We start from the raw sequence: 14,219 nt of genomic DNA, 5'->3' as shown, positions 1-14,219 counted from the left end.
ATTGCTCTGATACTATACATGTACATATAGATGCCTCAGGTAGACCTCTCAGATTTGATAACAAATTGTCATTATAATTACCTTTTATTTAATTGTTTAGATATTGTACAGTATCAGTTTAATTGTGATTACTATGCTTGTTGAGCCAACGATGTATTAATCCCTAGAAGGCCATAAAGTTTCCTGGCAAAATTATTATATATTTTTTTCTGTAATTTCTATTTATTTTTCAGTGAACACTTATGAAGATAATTTTTTTGTAAGATGACAAAAAATGACCTTGCCATCTGAAGCATGAAACTAACAGAAATAATTCCTGCTAAAATTTAAGAAATGTTTTGCATATCCTCGGGGGCAGACATTCGGGCATTTTCACCGCCTGGCAACCCGCGGCGGTGAAAACAAAGGCCCAAAACTCGCAGAAAACGGTACTTTGGGATGATTGTTGAGACTCCTCTGAACAGTGCAACAAGATTAGCCCTACGTGTGTAACATATATAAATTTGGTTGTTCGGAATTACTTCAAAGTTGAGTTTGTGTTGTTTTCTCGAATTTTCACCGGCTCGACCGGCGTTCCACAGCAGCGCGCACAGAGCCCATAGAAATGCATTGTACAGTGGTGCGCGTCTTAGCAACGTGGAACGTCTTGTGACGTAGCTCCGCCCCCGAGGATACCGGTAAATGACATGCTTTCTAATATTTTTTTTTTTAATTTGATTATAGGGCTTTTTATCTTTCCTGAGTGCTCCACTTTTAGGAGCTCTGTCTGATGTGTGGGGAAGAAAATCCTTTCTTTTATTAACAGTGTTTTTTACATGTGCTCCAATTCCACTTATGAAAATAAGCCCATGGTAAGTCAATTCACTTCATTTAAGTCTGTCAAGGGCAAGTAATTTGCTTCATTTGGTGAATCTCTATATACTTGTAGTGTGTCTCAGCCAGACAGGATAAATTGGCAGACATTCAACACACACAAATTGGGAATTTTTCATAGTTAAACATCATTGGGTCAATTAGTCCAATTTTGCAACAAGCAAAATGTATAGTAATTTCAAAGCTGAATATTGCAGCAAATATTTTCAAATTACATTATTATGATGATATACGATGGTTTATTACCCATATTATTCATGAAAAATACAATTCTGAAGTAGGGAAAAAATAAATATATTTACAGGTAAAAGGAATTTGAAATAGCTTTAGGAAGCTAATCTTGTCAAATTCTTTTAAACATAAATAAATATACAATAATTTAAATATTTGGCGCTAAACTGATTAAGTAAATTTCATGACAATACTGTTTTTACAAAAACGAAGAATATAATAAAGAAACAAAATAAAGTTATGTGGTGTATCTTGCCAATAGTAAATCCTTCAGTTTTTGTTTGAATATATGCTTTGGTTGTGATCTTAATGTGACAGGCAGACTGTTCCATAATTTAGTTCCTAAATGCGAGATTGAAAATTAGCCTATAGTTGTATTCATTTTTGGAACAAGTATGTCACATCGGTGCCTTTGTCTGGTATTGTGACAGTGCTGAATGTACCGGTACTTAAAGTTGTATGTTTGCATAGAGTGTGGAAGATTACCATGGATAATATCATATACAAAAATACAAATTGAATATGTGCACAATTTAGGGACATCAAGAATTCTAAGTTGTTTGAAAATAGGTGCAGAATGGGCAGTACAAAACTATCACAAAATAGTCACCTTATTTCTTGTGTAGTAGTCAAATTGTCTTGAATTTTGCTGCAAGTCAAGAAAATCTTTGAGTTTTTGAAAGCAGTGATTCAGTTAGGATTTTGACTTGATCACAGTGATTTTTATGAAATCTTTTTCCCCCACAATTCATTAAATTGATAGTAACGCAAATTAAACTGTTTGAGGTGTCATGTAATTGTCCTTCTTTCTATACATGAATAATAAGGAACAGAATATAGAAAATTTATTAATTATGAACTACATTTGTAAGTCGTAATTAGCATTAATTAAATATTTCCACAAATAAGATTTGGTGAATCATGATGTCTTCTGTCTAATTCATCTACGTCTACATGTACCTGGTTAAAACATTGGTGTCTACCTTGACCTTGTCTGATTGTACATGTGGTAATTTAGATTTACAATGTAAATAATTGTTGTACTGAAAACAAATTTAAAAAAAGCATGACACAAAAGCATATACATGTGTGCTGCTCAATGAATCATTGATATACCGGTATATGAACCTCCTGGTGCATGTCACAGATATACCAATAAAATGCGAATTAGTCTCCATGGAAGTAAAATGGATATTACAATAAAACTAGCATCTGTATTTGCGACTCGCCAGATCCCAAATAAATCTTATTTCACTCCCATCTGATTTGATTTATGCGTCATTTGAAATAGAGATGCTGTACAGTGATCACGTACACAGATTCAGTTTTACTAAATCCTTGAGTGGATTTAGGCATTTGATGAATTCACTTCTATTTTTAAATCAAAGTGCCATGAGCTGTCTCTGTTGTCATGGAAATTCATTTTTGTTTTTATATATGTTATTCTTCCAGAAGTCCAAAAACGGAGACTTATAATTCGGTCTCCATCTGTCCGTCCGTCCGTCCGTCCGCCCGCCCGTCTAAGCGTCCGTCCGGAGTCATATCTCAGAATCCCTTGGACCGATTCCGTTCATTCTTTGCATGTGCCTAGTACTTTATGTGGGACATATGCACATGCAGTGGTTTAGCGATTTGCTTCAAAATGGCCGACGCGCTACAACATCAATCTCTTCCGCATTTCGTTCAATAACATTAACATATTTAAATAAGCTATGGTAATTTGAACACGTTGGCATCATCCAGCTTTTTGATTGGTTAATTAGCGATTTGACCTTAAGAGAACATGGCGGATATCCTACAGCATCGAAAGTTTATATGAGGCTGGAATCATTTGCTTACGATGAAACTTAAGTTGACTTTTATTTGTATTTCATAACAATTCAACGAATTTATTTTGTGTACATTATTATAATCACTACTGAGTAATAATCAACAATTCAGAAACGCAGCATGACCGGATTTTGCAACCATGATCATTTGCTTCTATGTAGAAGATGTGTGTTGTGTTCCTTTTTATTTGAAACTTCGTTTAGAATATACTTTCGTTAGCAATAAAATAAAAATCTCTCAGTCAATCAGAAACCCGGATTCATGCCTTCGGGGAAAGTCCAGTTTGGCGCTCACATTGTTTTTTTTTCGTTTGGGGAAAACCAAAACTGGTAGCAATTTTTGAATAAGAATGAGCCAGCAATTTTTAGTGGAGTCGAAAATTTGGAGGTAAATAAAATACCGAAACCCGGCAAATAATGTGGTTGAATTTTTAGGGGGGTCGAAATTTTGTAGTTTTTACGGTAGGTGCTGTTTACATGTGCACAGCCATCAATCTAGGTGTCGTTAACATGTACACAGCCAGTAATCTTGGTGCTGTTTACATGTGCATAGCCATTTGTCTAGGTGATGTTTACATGTGCACAGCCATCAATCTAGGTGCTGTTTACATGTGCATAGCCATTTGTCTAGGTGATGTTTACATGTGCACAGCTATCAATCTAGGTGTCGTTAACATGTACACAGCCAGCAATCTAGGTGCTGTTTACATGTGCACAGCCATCAATCTAGGTGTCGTTAACATGTACACAGCCAGTAATCTAGGTGCTGTTTACATGTGCATAGCCATTTGTCTAGGTGATGTTTACATGTGCACAGCCATCAATCTAGGTGCTGTTTACATGTGCATATCCATTTGTCTAGGTGATGTTTACATGTGCACAGCTATCAATCTAGGTGTCGTTAACATGTACACAGCCAGCAATCTAGGTGCTGTTTACATGTGCACAGCCATCAATCTAGGTGTCGTTAACATGTGCACAGCCAGTAATCTAGGTGCTGTTTACATGTGCATAGCCATTTGTCTAGGTGATGTTTACATGTGCACAGCCATCAATCTAGGTGCTGTTTACTTGTGCATAGCCATTTGTCTAGGTGATGTTTACATGTGCACAGCCATCAATCTAGGTGTCGTTAACATATACACAGCCAGCAATCTAGGTGCTGTTTACATGTGCACAGCCATCAATCTAGGTGTCGTTTACATGTGCATAGCCAGCAATCTAGGTGCTGTTTACATGTGCATAGCCAGCAATCTAGGTGCTGTTTACATTTGCATAGCCATTTGTCTAGGTGCTGTTTACATGTGCACAGCCATCAATCTAGGTGTCGTTAACATGTACACAGCCAGCAATCTAGGTGCTGTTTACATGTGCACAGCCATTTGTCTAGGTGATGTTTACATGTGCACAGCCAGCAATCTAGGTGCTGTTAACATGTACACAGCCAGCAATCTAGGTGCTGTTTACATGTGCACAGCCAGCAATCTAGGTGCTGTTTACATGTGCACAGCCATTTGTCTAGGTGATGTTTACATGTGCACAGCCAGCAATCTAGGTGCTGTTAACATGTACACAGCCAGCAATCTAGGTGCTGTTTACATGTGCACAGCCATTTGTCTAGGTGATGTTTACATGTGCACAGCCAGCAATCCAGGTGCCTAGATGTCTGATATTTTTCACTAATCCATATACTATTGTTGTTTTTAGGTGGTTCTTTGCTGTCATTTCTATGTCTGGTGTGTTTGCGTGTACATTTTCAATAGTTTTTGCTTATGTAGCTGATATCACAGATGAATCAGAACGAAGTGCAGCATATGGACTGGTAAGATGCATCATTCCTTGAGTGGGATGAGTAGATTGTTTCACTTCTGTGTATTGTACTTGGCTAATTAAGTAAAAGCCGTTAGAGTTTACATTTGCAAATTAATATTTGATGGCAGATAATATTGATTCCATTTGTTTTTGGAAATATTTATGAATGATTTTTGTAGTAATTTTCTCTCAGTTTCCTGTACATGTAACTATAGCATTTTATTTATTAGTTCCCTTTGGACAAAGTCTGAAACCAGGACACATGTTTTGGGTTCAGTGTGTTTCTTTGCATGTGTATAACCTGCTGTCTAGGTACTGTTTAGATGTGTATAACCTGCTGTCTAGGTACTGTTTAGATGTGTATAACCTGCTGTCTAGGTACTGTTTACATGTGTATAACCTGCTGTCTAGGTACTGTTTAGATGTGTATAACCTGCTGTCTAGGTACTGTTTAGATGTGTATAACCTGCTGTCTAGGTACTGTTTACATGTGTATAACCTGCTGTCTAGGTACTGTTTAGATGTGTATATCCAGCTGTCCCATCTAATATATAAGTGTTCTACCCAGTAAATAAGTGTCTTATCCATTAAATACATGTCCAGCCCAGGAAGAAAAGTGTTCTACCGAATAAATAAATAGATGTCCAGTCCAGTAAATAACAGTGTTCCACAATAATATTGAACATATGCAACTCAATTAAAATAATTGACTTTATTATGTAAAGTAAAACATAGACATGTACTAGTATAATTGAGATCTAAAATCTGTTTTTGTTTACACTTTTTTCAAAGGTATCAGCAACATTTGCCGCTAGTCTGGTTACCAGTCCTGCTATTGGTGCTTACCTAGGAAGAATTTACAATGACAACTTAGTCATATTTTTAGCGTCTGTAATTGCAATGCTAGACATATTATTTATATTAGTAGCTGTGCCAGAATCTCTCCCAGAAAAAGTACGCCCTGCATCATGGGGAGCAGCAATATCATGGGAACAAGCAGATCCATTTCAGGTGAGTAATCCACTTTAATTTTGTAATTTATAAATGTTGTTGAATTGTACAAGTTAGGGAAACTACAGAATTCTGTCGTAGTGACATGTTCATTTGTGATCATTGGGATAGCATGTTATGACTTCGACTCAGGTCTTAGGGAGTCATGGTGACTTTTACTGGGGTCATAGGGAGTCATGACTTTTACTGGGGTCATAGGGAGTCATGACTTTTACTGGGGTCATAGGGAGTCATGACTTTTACTGGGGTCATAGGGAGTCATAACTTTTACTGGGGTCATAGGGAGTCATAACTTTTACTGGGGTCATAGGGAGTCATGACTTTTACTGGGGTCATAGGGAGTCATGACTTTTACTGGGGTCATAGGGAGTCATGACTTTTACTGGGGTCATAGGGAGTCATGACTTTTACTGGGGTCATAGGGAGTCAAGACTTTTACTGGGGTCATAGGGAGTCAAGACTTTTACTGGGGCCATAGGGAGTCATGACTTTTACTGGGGTCATAGAGAGTCATGACTTTTACTGGGGTCATAGGGAGTCATGACTTTCACTGGGGTCATAGGGAATCACTATAATTTTCACTGGGATCCTGGGAGGTTGCAGTAACTTTCATTAGAGTCCTAGAGGGTCACCGTGACCTTCATATATTTTCATTCTCATGAATACCTTCAAGTTATTAAATTACATAAATTGATTGCTCCAAAAATAAAAAAAGTTCACATTATTATTCATTTTACAGTGAATATTAAACTATTATTTTTTTTTTTGCTCACAGTCTCTGCGTAAAGTTGGTCATGACAACACACTCTTACTATTGTGTGTCACAGTATTTTTATCCTATCTCCCCGAAGCAGGGCAATATTCGTGTATGTTTCTTTATCTTAGACAAGTAAGTACATTTACGTTATTCTATCATGACCCACCTGTTGATTTCTGTGATGTACAATGGATGTCATTAACAGTCATTACAAAGTTGGTACATGATGATCATTGTTGTTGGTGTCCGAAGTCCCACACATGAGAGCAGGCAGCTAAATTGCATTCTTACACACACAGTATTTAGAAAAGTAGGCGACTAATGAAGGACAAAAATAATTAGCCCACATCCACCTACTATGGAAACACCTGCCATCATCTATATCAACATTATCATCAGGATCATCTCTATCATTATCCCTTGAATCTTAAATGAAGTGATTACACTACTTTTAATAAAACTTGACGTACTTATGTACATGCATTGTCATTGTGCATGTCATAGCAAGACCCCCCCCCCCCTATCTAATAATAATAATAAATGAAACAAATATTGTATTTATAATTGTATTTACAGGTGATAGGATTTTCAGCCGAAAATGTGGCTGCCTTTATTGCAGTCATCGGGGTACTGTCAGTGTTTGCACAGGTAAGTGTTGGTATATAGTTATGAAAACAAAAAATCATACTGTGCTGGTCTTTACAAATTCTTAGTGCACGCTAGCGTCAACATGAATCTGGTTTATCTTGTAATACATTCATATCTCATTCATAATCTTGTTTTTTCTTGTTGTAGACGTATCTTTTAGGTTTACTAATGCGGACAGTTGGTAATAAACATACAATAACCATCGGTTTGGCGTTTGAAATGTTAGAACTTTTATGGTTTGGTTTTGGCTCCCAGTTTTGGATGATGTGGGCGGCCGGTGCTGTAGCCTCAATGTGCAGTCTAACATATCCTGCTATCAGTTCAATGGTGTCTACAAACTCCACAGCTGACCAGCAAGGTAAGGTTGTATGGTAATTCCTTGTAATCAGTTCAATGGTGTCAACAAACTTCACAGCTGACCCACAATCTAAGGTTGTATGGGAATTCCACATGCTTCAGCCACAGAAATTTTATGAATTATAGGTGACAGCTAGAGTCAAGGAAGAATGACTAACAATTATTGTTGAACTGTTTTTCTTACCAAATAATAGTAAACTAAGTTCTGCTTGTATAACATTTGTCTAAATACTGGTAAGCTGCTTGCTTGGCTTTCGTAGGTTATAGTCATCAAGCATTTGTGTTACCTGTACTGGTTGGGGCAGAATCAGTACAAAACTCTATTGTACAACTCATTTTTAATACCATCTTGCTTACAGGTGTGGCTCAGGGAATGATTACAGGTATTCGTGGTTTGTGCAATGGGCTTGGACCGGCTTTATTTGGACTAATCTTTTATCTATTTCACGTGGAATTAAATGATCTAGAAACTCCTGCATTACCCAACCAAGATGACGATAGTAAACAGACACAAGTGTTATTAGACAGTCCTCTGGATGATGTTAGTATTCTTTAATAACTTATATATATATATATATTTACATTTATGTTTCTATAATTTGGAATTGTTTTAATTTCCTAGATATTATCCTAGTGTAGAATTCTTGTTGTTGATTACCAAAACTTATACAAACATTTCATGAACTCCTCACCCTCAAGGATGAGACCAAGGTTCATGGCTAATTTTTAGACATTTTTCGACATTTCACAACTTTATGATATCAGTGTTCTCACCAGGCTGTGCCAATATGGAATTGGCGCTTTTTTTTAGCCATACTGTCATGACAGAGTGGAGCTGTTCATATAGGTGATTGTCAACAATTACATTTCCATCTCCTTCTTGACCTACCATCTCAGTTGTTTTGATACTTAATATGTACATGTACTTTGGGTGGACCTGATTTGTTCATTTCACGATGGTATTTTCAATTTTTAGCAAATATTTCTGATCAACAGTGTTATTGTTGACTTCTTTATAGAATTGCTGTTATACTTTATATATGTGTACCTTGGGTTTACTTATATTATATTAGCTCATTCTGTACATTAGGTGAACACTCAAGGCTCTGCTGAAATAGTAGAGCTATTTCGACTGTCAGGTCACTTGTTTATTATTTGATGCAAAATATCAACCCACTGGGGGCTAGAAATTTTACAACTTATAATCTTCCGAATTGTCAGTTGGCGATTCTGTATGTATAGAGTATCCACGTCAATATCTAAGACAATCTGTTCTTTGAGTGGCAGCCATTATGAGTCACATAAAATGTCAATACAAACTAATAAATTTGGGTATTTTGTGAGAATTTACCAACAAACTTAATAACAAATATTCCACTAAGTGACAGTAGTTAGAATGCAATATCCCTGAAAACTCACAAAAGTTCATGCGATGCTGACCAATGATTGTCCACTACTGGAGTATCTGTTACCAGTAAGCAATGCAGGATTGACAGACGAATTCAGTAAAGCTGGATGACAACACATCCATTGAGTACATGGAAGATGAAGATTCATCAAAATCTAGCATTCCTGTCATTCCGGAACTGGATATTTGTTGTGTGTGGGGACAGATTTGGTTCAAATTTTGTACAAACATTAAACATATAGTAGACCTTGATGCTCGTCATTTTGTTTTTCAGATCAGATTCAAAATGGCCAACTGGCAGCCATTTTGTTTTTAGCAAATGCTCCTCTGTTTAAACTTTTTATAATCATGCATTATATTGCACATACTTGTATGAACATGAAAAATGGTGTCATTCAAAAAGTTAGAAAATGGCTCAATAATTGCACAGCAATATTACATGTTGCAGTCTTTAACTAGGAGGCAGAATAGTAGCCAGTAACCTGCATCTGGAAGTGTAAAACACTAATACATTTTCTTTTTATTTCTGCAGTATATAGTACCTGGACCTCCTTTCATCTTCGGAGCATTCTCAGTTCTCTTGGCTCTTTTGGTAGCTTTCTTCATCCCAGAAAAACAATCACCATCTACCAATGGTCGGTTTGTGCCAAGAACTCCCAGCTCGCCAACAAAACGAACCAGCGTATCCAGTGATGATGACAGGACAGTAGTACATGCATGTACAGGTAGCAATGCCAGTATACGACTAGTTATTGAAAAAGAACCTCTGTTGACTGATGACGCGTAAAATTACAATAACCTATCATTAGACACGAACCAATGCATCGGCTCCAAAGATGGGTCATAGTGGAATCGTCATTGTGGTTCCGGATATGGCTTTGCTGTCTACATTGTGTATGTAATAAATGAAGTACATGTTCATTTCCAGTGCGGTATCTTCGCTCTTGTGCTTCTTCTGCCCTCTCGAAAAAAATACATCATGACTGAGAGATTCAAGGCGAGTCTGTTGTGTGCAGTCGGTTGTACTATTACACTTGTGGAGCTGATGTCCAAAAAAAATTCATTGCTGGATTTATTTCATATATAGATCCGTAAATTTCACAAAATGTGAAAAAAGGTACAATGCTTTCTGATATTACTCTATCACAAAATCATCAGCTTGCAGTTTTCATTCAACTTTCATTCAACTACAATTTGTGACTGTCGTGGAAAAAAAACTTAAAAAAGAAGAAATAACTGATCATGTTAAAGGAAGTTGTAGCCAAGGTTATTGTCTGAATTATTCTTCTAATTTATGATGTAAATATTCAATAACTATTGTGATATTATTTTAAAACTTTTAAATTTGTTTGGTGTGTCCATCAATTATGCTGATCTCATACTGGTTATTTATGAATACCATTTTGGTGTCAATTACATGCTGTCACTGCACCATGGAAGTATGTGCCAATGTTTTCTATTTATTTATCATTGGTTTAATGATATCTTTGGGTCTGTACGAGTAATGTACTATTTACTTGTTTCTGTTTTACAAAAATTGGGTTCGGATACGTTTGCTGCCAGTCACCATTTGAATTAAAGAACAATTAGTGTATAGGATATTTTTTGTTCATTATTAATTAAGTTTAGTCCATTCATTCGTCTGTTGTTTCGGAAACTTTCTAAATTATGGAATAATTATGTCATTATTTCATATATTTGAAACCTTTTTGTACTGTTGATATTGTACCAGTGACCATTGTGGAGGTCGTTGAGCATGGTTGTCATGTGGCCTGTATCTTAGACATATCTGGCCCGACTACACTACTGTTCTGTTCTTGAGCTACATCTTCGACATGCCTCGACTGATTGCAAAATAAATTTTACAACTGCATTTTACACTATGTCACACATAATATCATGCGTTTATTTAAATTTCTTATTCAAAATGGCCAACTAATTTCTGTTTTGTTTTGGGACTTGTCATTTAATATTTAAAAGAAGTGTTTGTGACTGCTGACATGAAACATGTCACTATGTATTACCAGTAGTGTTGTGTTGTGTTGTGTTGGAATGGTTGCCTAGAAATAGAACACTATTAAAATAAACATGAAATTTGAACCAGTTGGAAATGTGATTTGTAAATGAAATTTGAAAACTATTGTTATAGTTGATAGCAATTTGGGTTTTATTCATTGATGCTGGTTCGTTTGTGAATGTAGCCCAGGTTTTACAATATTAGACTAATATTTGTTATTTACCTTTAGTGGCTAATATTTTGAATAAAATATGAATGTATGATAGAATTTGTAGTATTATATAACCACTTTGTAATCTGCTGTACAATACCATTGAATAATATAAAATACAACAGTTCATATCGTTTTGAGAAAATGGACAGACAGACAAGTGAATGGATGGACAAACTGCCAGACAAATCTCAGCATAAAACATGATATTTTCCTTTGTCAATTTTTTTCTCAAATATTTCTATCCTTTTTAAAAGACAATTGTTGAAACTAAAAAAAAAGTTTGTGTTATATTGAAAGAGACAGCAATAGTGATATTCTAATTACAGTCAGGTAACCTGTCAATCAGTGCAGAAGTTACTCTGTTTTCCAAGTCTGGTTCCAGGAAGTGGTGCTGAATAGAAGGCTAGCAGAAATGTTGATAATGTAGTTTGCAATAGTCATGTATAATTAAGTATGAGAATTCATCCTTGTGAATAACTAATGCTGATGATGCCGCCACAGTTTGTCATTATGTGTATAATATATAACTTATCATAGCTGTGTGTTTGTAAGTGGGTTATATGGACCAAAGTGATTTTCAGCTCTGTGATCAAACTTTGTTCAAAGTTACTACGAACCAATGAAGCACATTTTGTTTTCATTTTTTCAAGTTACACGCAATAATTTTATCTTCAATGTGAAATGATATTTTTTATTTGTTAGTGTATTTCAATATGTAGAACGAAACAGCTACATGTAGATTCCTTATTATGTGGAGATTGACACTAGCATTGTCACTAAATTTACTATCTAGTATATACAATGGGAAATTTTTACGCAATAGGAACAGCCAGTGCTGTAATTGTCTTAGTTGTTGTGTGTAACTGCACATCTTGAGTTAATGCTATGCTAGAAATGAAACTTTGTATAAAGGGAGTCGCCATTTTTCTCCCATAGTGCATCACAACCTACCGTATACTTCCTGTCAATGCTTTCACAATTATGTGCTTAACACAGCCTCCTGAAAGTCACTAGAGATAGCCATAGTAAATGGTGAAAAAACGGCATCAGCCATTGTGTTCACTGTTCACAATTGTAACAAGGTCAAGGTTTTGCTGTTCAGTTTTCTTTGTGTTCATAATTACCAGCAATTATCCTGTTTTCTTTCCAGTCATCAAAATCTGAATTTCTTTGGAGCATGAGCTGTTTAATTTTTTGTTACTCTATGTAATAACAGATAAGCAAAACTGACATTTGTACAGGATGTGCACAGCACCTCAACATCTGAAAAATGAATCGATTTTTGTTTAAAATTGCTTTCCAGTTATCTGGAAGCTATTAGTTCAGGAATTGGTCATGTGACCCATTTACTTATTGGATGCAACAAAGGTCAACTTAGCTCAGTTTTGTATGATTGGAAAATAGGAAAAAAAAAAATAATCTCTAAAATTTATGATCCTTTAATTTATAATGTTTATTTTTTTTCGACTGAAAAGTGATTGGTAAATATCTCATGAAGTTATAAAATACTGCAGTCGCCCCGCCACGCCACGCCACGCCACCCCCTGCCTCGCCACGTCACGCACGTCCGCCAAGCCCGGCCCCCGCCGCCCTGTGTTAACATGCACTGTGTAACGACTATGATGCTATAATTTCAATGGTGCTTTCTTCATTCATTTAAACTGCTTTTACTCGACTTCTTTGTGGTGGTAATTTCAAGCAATAAATTAATATTGCAAGTATATAAATAAATTTCAATTGTACAAAATTTTATTCCAATATGCCAGTGTAGAAAACGTTGTAAAATCAGTGTCTAGTGTATTCATAACAAGGATGCAGTAGGTTTCATACATTCATTTTAGCATGTACTTTGTTAATCTTGTGTAAACTTTTATTACTTTCTTCTCTTTGGTACTTTACTTTAAAATGTTGTGGAGAAAATATCTATAAAAAAAATGTTTTGCTGGCAAATGTTATTGACACAGAGTATAATAAATGTTATTTTAAAATAAATGTTGAAGTATTGTTGTTTTTTGTATCATGTACCCTATGACAATATTTAAAAAAGAAGTAAGAAATTGTAAACAAATTGTACCCTTCACTTGTATTAATAAAGCCATGGCATACGTTGCCCAGTATGAAAAAAGACCTTGTAAGGTTAATAAAGTTAGCATTTCATCTCTGCCATTTATAACTGATGGTTAATATAACTAATTGGGCAGTAATTATGTAAAATGTTGATATTTTGGGAGTGAACATGGTCATTAAAATCATGTAAAGCGCCTCAGTTGTCTTAACCTGTAGTTTTAGATATATATTCCATATGAGATATATAACCAATATAATTAATGTGCGCTAATGTTTTAATGGTGGCTTGTTGTACATTATCTTTATACCAGTGGAGTCGATCTGGTTAATGGTTTATAATTCATTCTCTGTATCACAGTACATACTGAATTGATAATGTTTGCATTTGACCACTAAGGTGTATATATTTTTTAAATTGGTGTATAATTATTAGTTTTAACACAAGTTAAGAACTTGTATTTTTTTTTAACCAGTTCAGAAAACTGTCATTGAAAATGGACTATTTTGGCATAATTCCATAGAAATCTATGTTGAAGCCTTATTTCATAAATAATCAGAAATGTATCCAACATTTGCCAAATAGTAAATAATATTTGGTAATCGTAGTCCTAAATAACTATTAAAAATAGCTACATGTTTCAAGCAATGGCTCTTTATCGATAGCATATAAGTTAACAAACATTTGCCATGTATGTTTGATCCCACATTGTTCGTGTCAAAAATTAATTCAATGCCCATACTTTCTTACACCAGGGTAAATTGAAAAAAATTATGCATATAGTTTAAATTTGTTTTTTCTTGTATTAAGATTATTCTATACAGAAAGAAGAAGATGCATTTCCAATGTTTAACATTTATTAAATAATGCTTTGAAATACATGGATATAAAAGATGGATTTGGATTGACAAAACATCCTCATAAACAAATATATTCCCCCATTCTACCAACATTCTAAAAAAATATGTACAATTCAAATTGACTGATGCTAGCCTAT

The 14,219-nt window shown here is 35.2% G+C and overlaps 1 protein-coding gene across 1 annotated transcript in view; it reads left to right on the top strand.

The window, feature by feature from the left end:
* The window catches only part of LOC100379001 (solute carrier family 71 member 1-like), a 31,944-nt gene extending 18,795 nt beyond the window's left edge, over positions 1-13,149 (top strand). Inside the window, exons 4-11 of the mRNA XM_085503384.1 lie at positions 724-851; positions 4,641-4,755; positions 5,538-5,756; positions 6,532-6,645; positions 7,090-7,161; positions 7,309-7,519; positions 7,878-8,059; positions 9,459-13,149. Coding sequence (XP_085359510.1) covers positions 724-851; positions 4,641-4,755; positions 5,538-5,756; positions 6,532-6,645; positions 7,090-7,161; positions 7,309-7,519; positions 7,878-8,059; positions 9,459-9,713 — 1,296 coding nt within the window. The 3' untranslated portion in view covers positions 9,714-13,149. The remainder of the gene's footprint in view (positions 1-723; positions 852-4,640; positions 4,756-5,537; positions 5,757-6,531; positions 6,646-7,089; positions 7,162-7,308; positions 7,520-7,877; positions 8,060-9,458) is intronic.
* The last annotated feature ends 1,070 nt before the right edge of the window (positions 13,150-14,219 follow it).

This window comes from Saccoglossus kowalevskii, chromosome 9 (genome assembly GCF_978046115.1).
Source record: "Saccoglossus kowalevskii chromosome 9, keSacKowa6.1, whole genome shotgun sequence".
NCBI classification, from domain to species: Eukaryota; Metazoa; Hemichordata; class Enteropneusta; family Harrimaniidae; genus Saccoglossus; species Saccoglossus kowalevskii.
The sequence above is the reverse complement of the archived record's forward strand: the minus strand, read 5'-3'. Positions and strand labels throughout refer to the sequence as shown.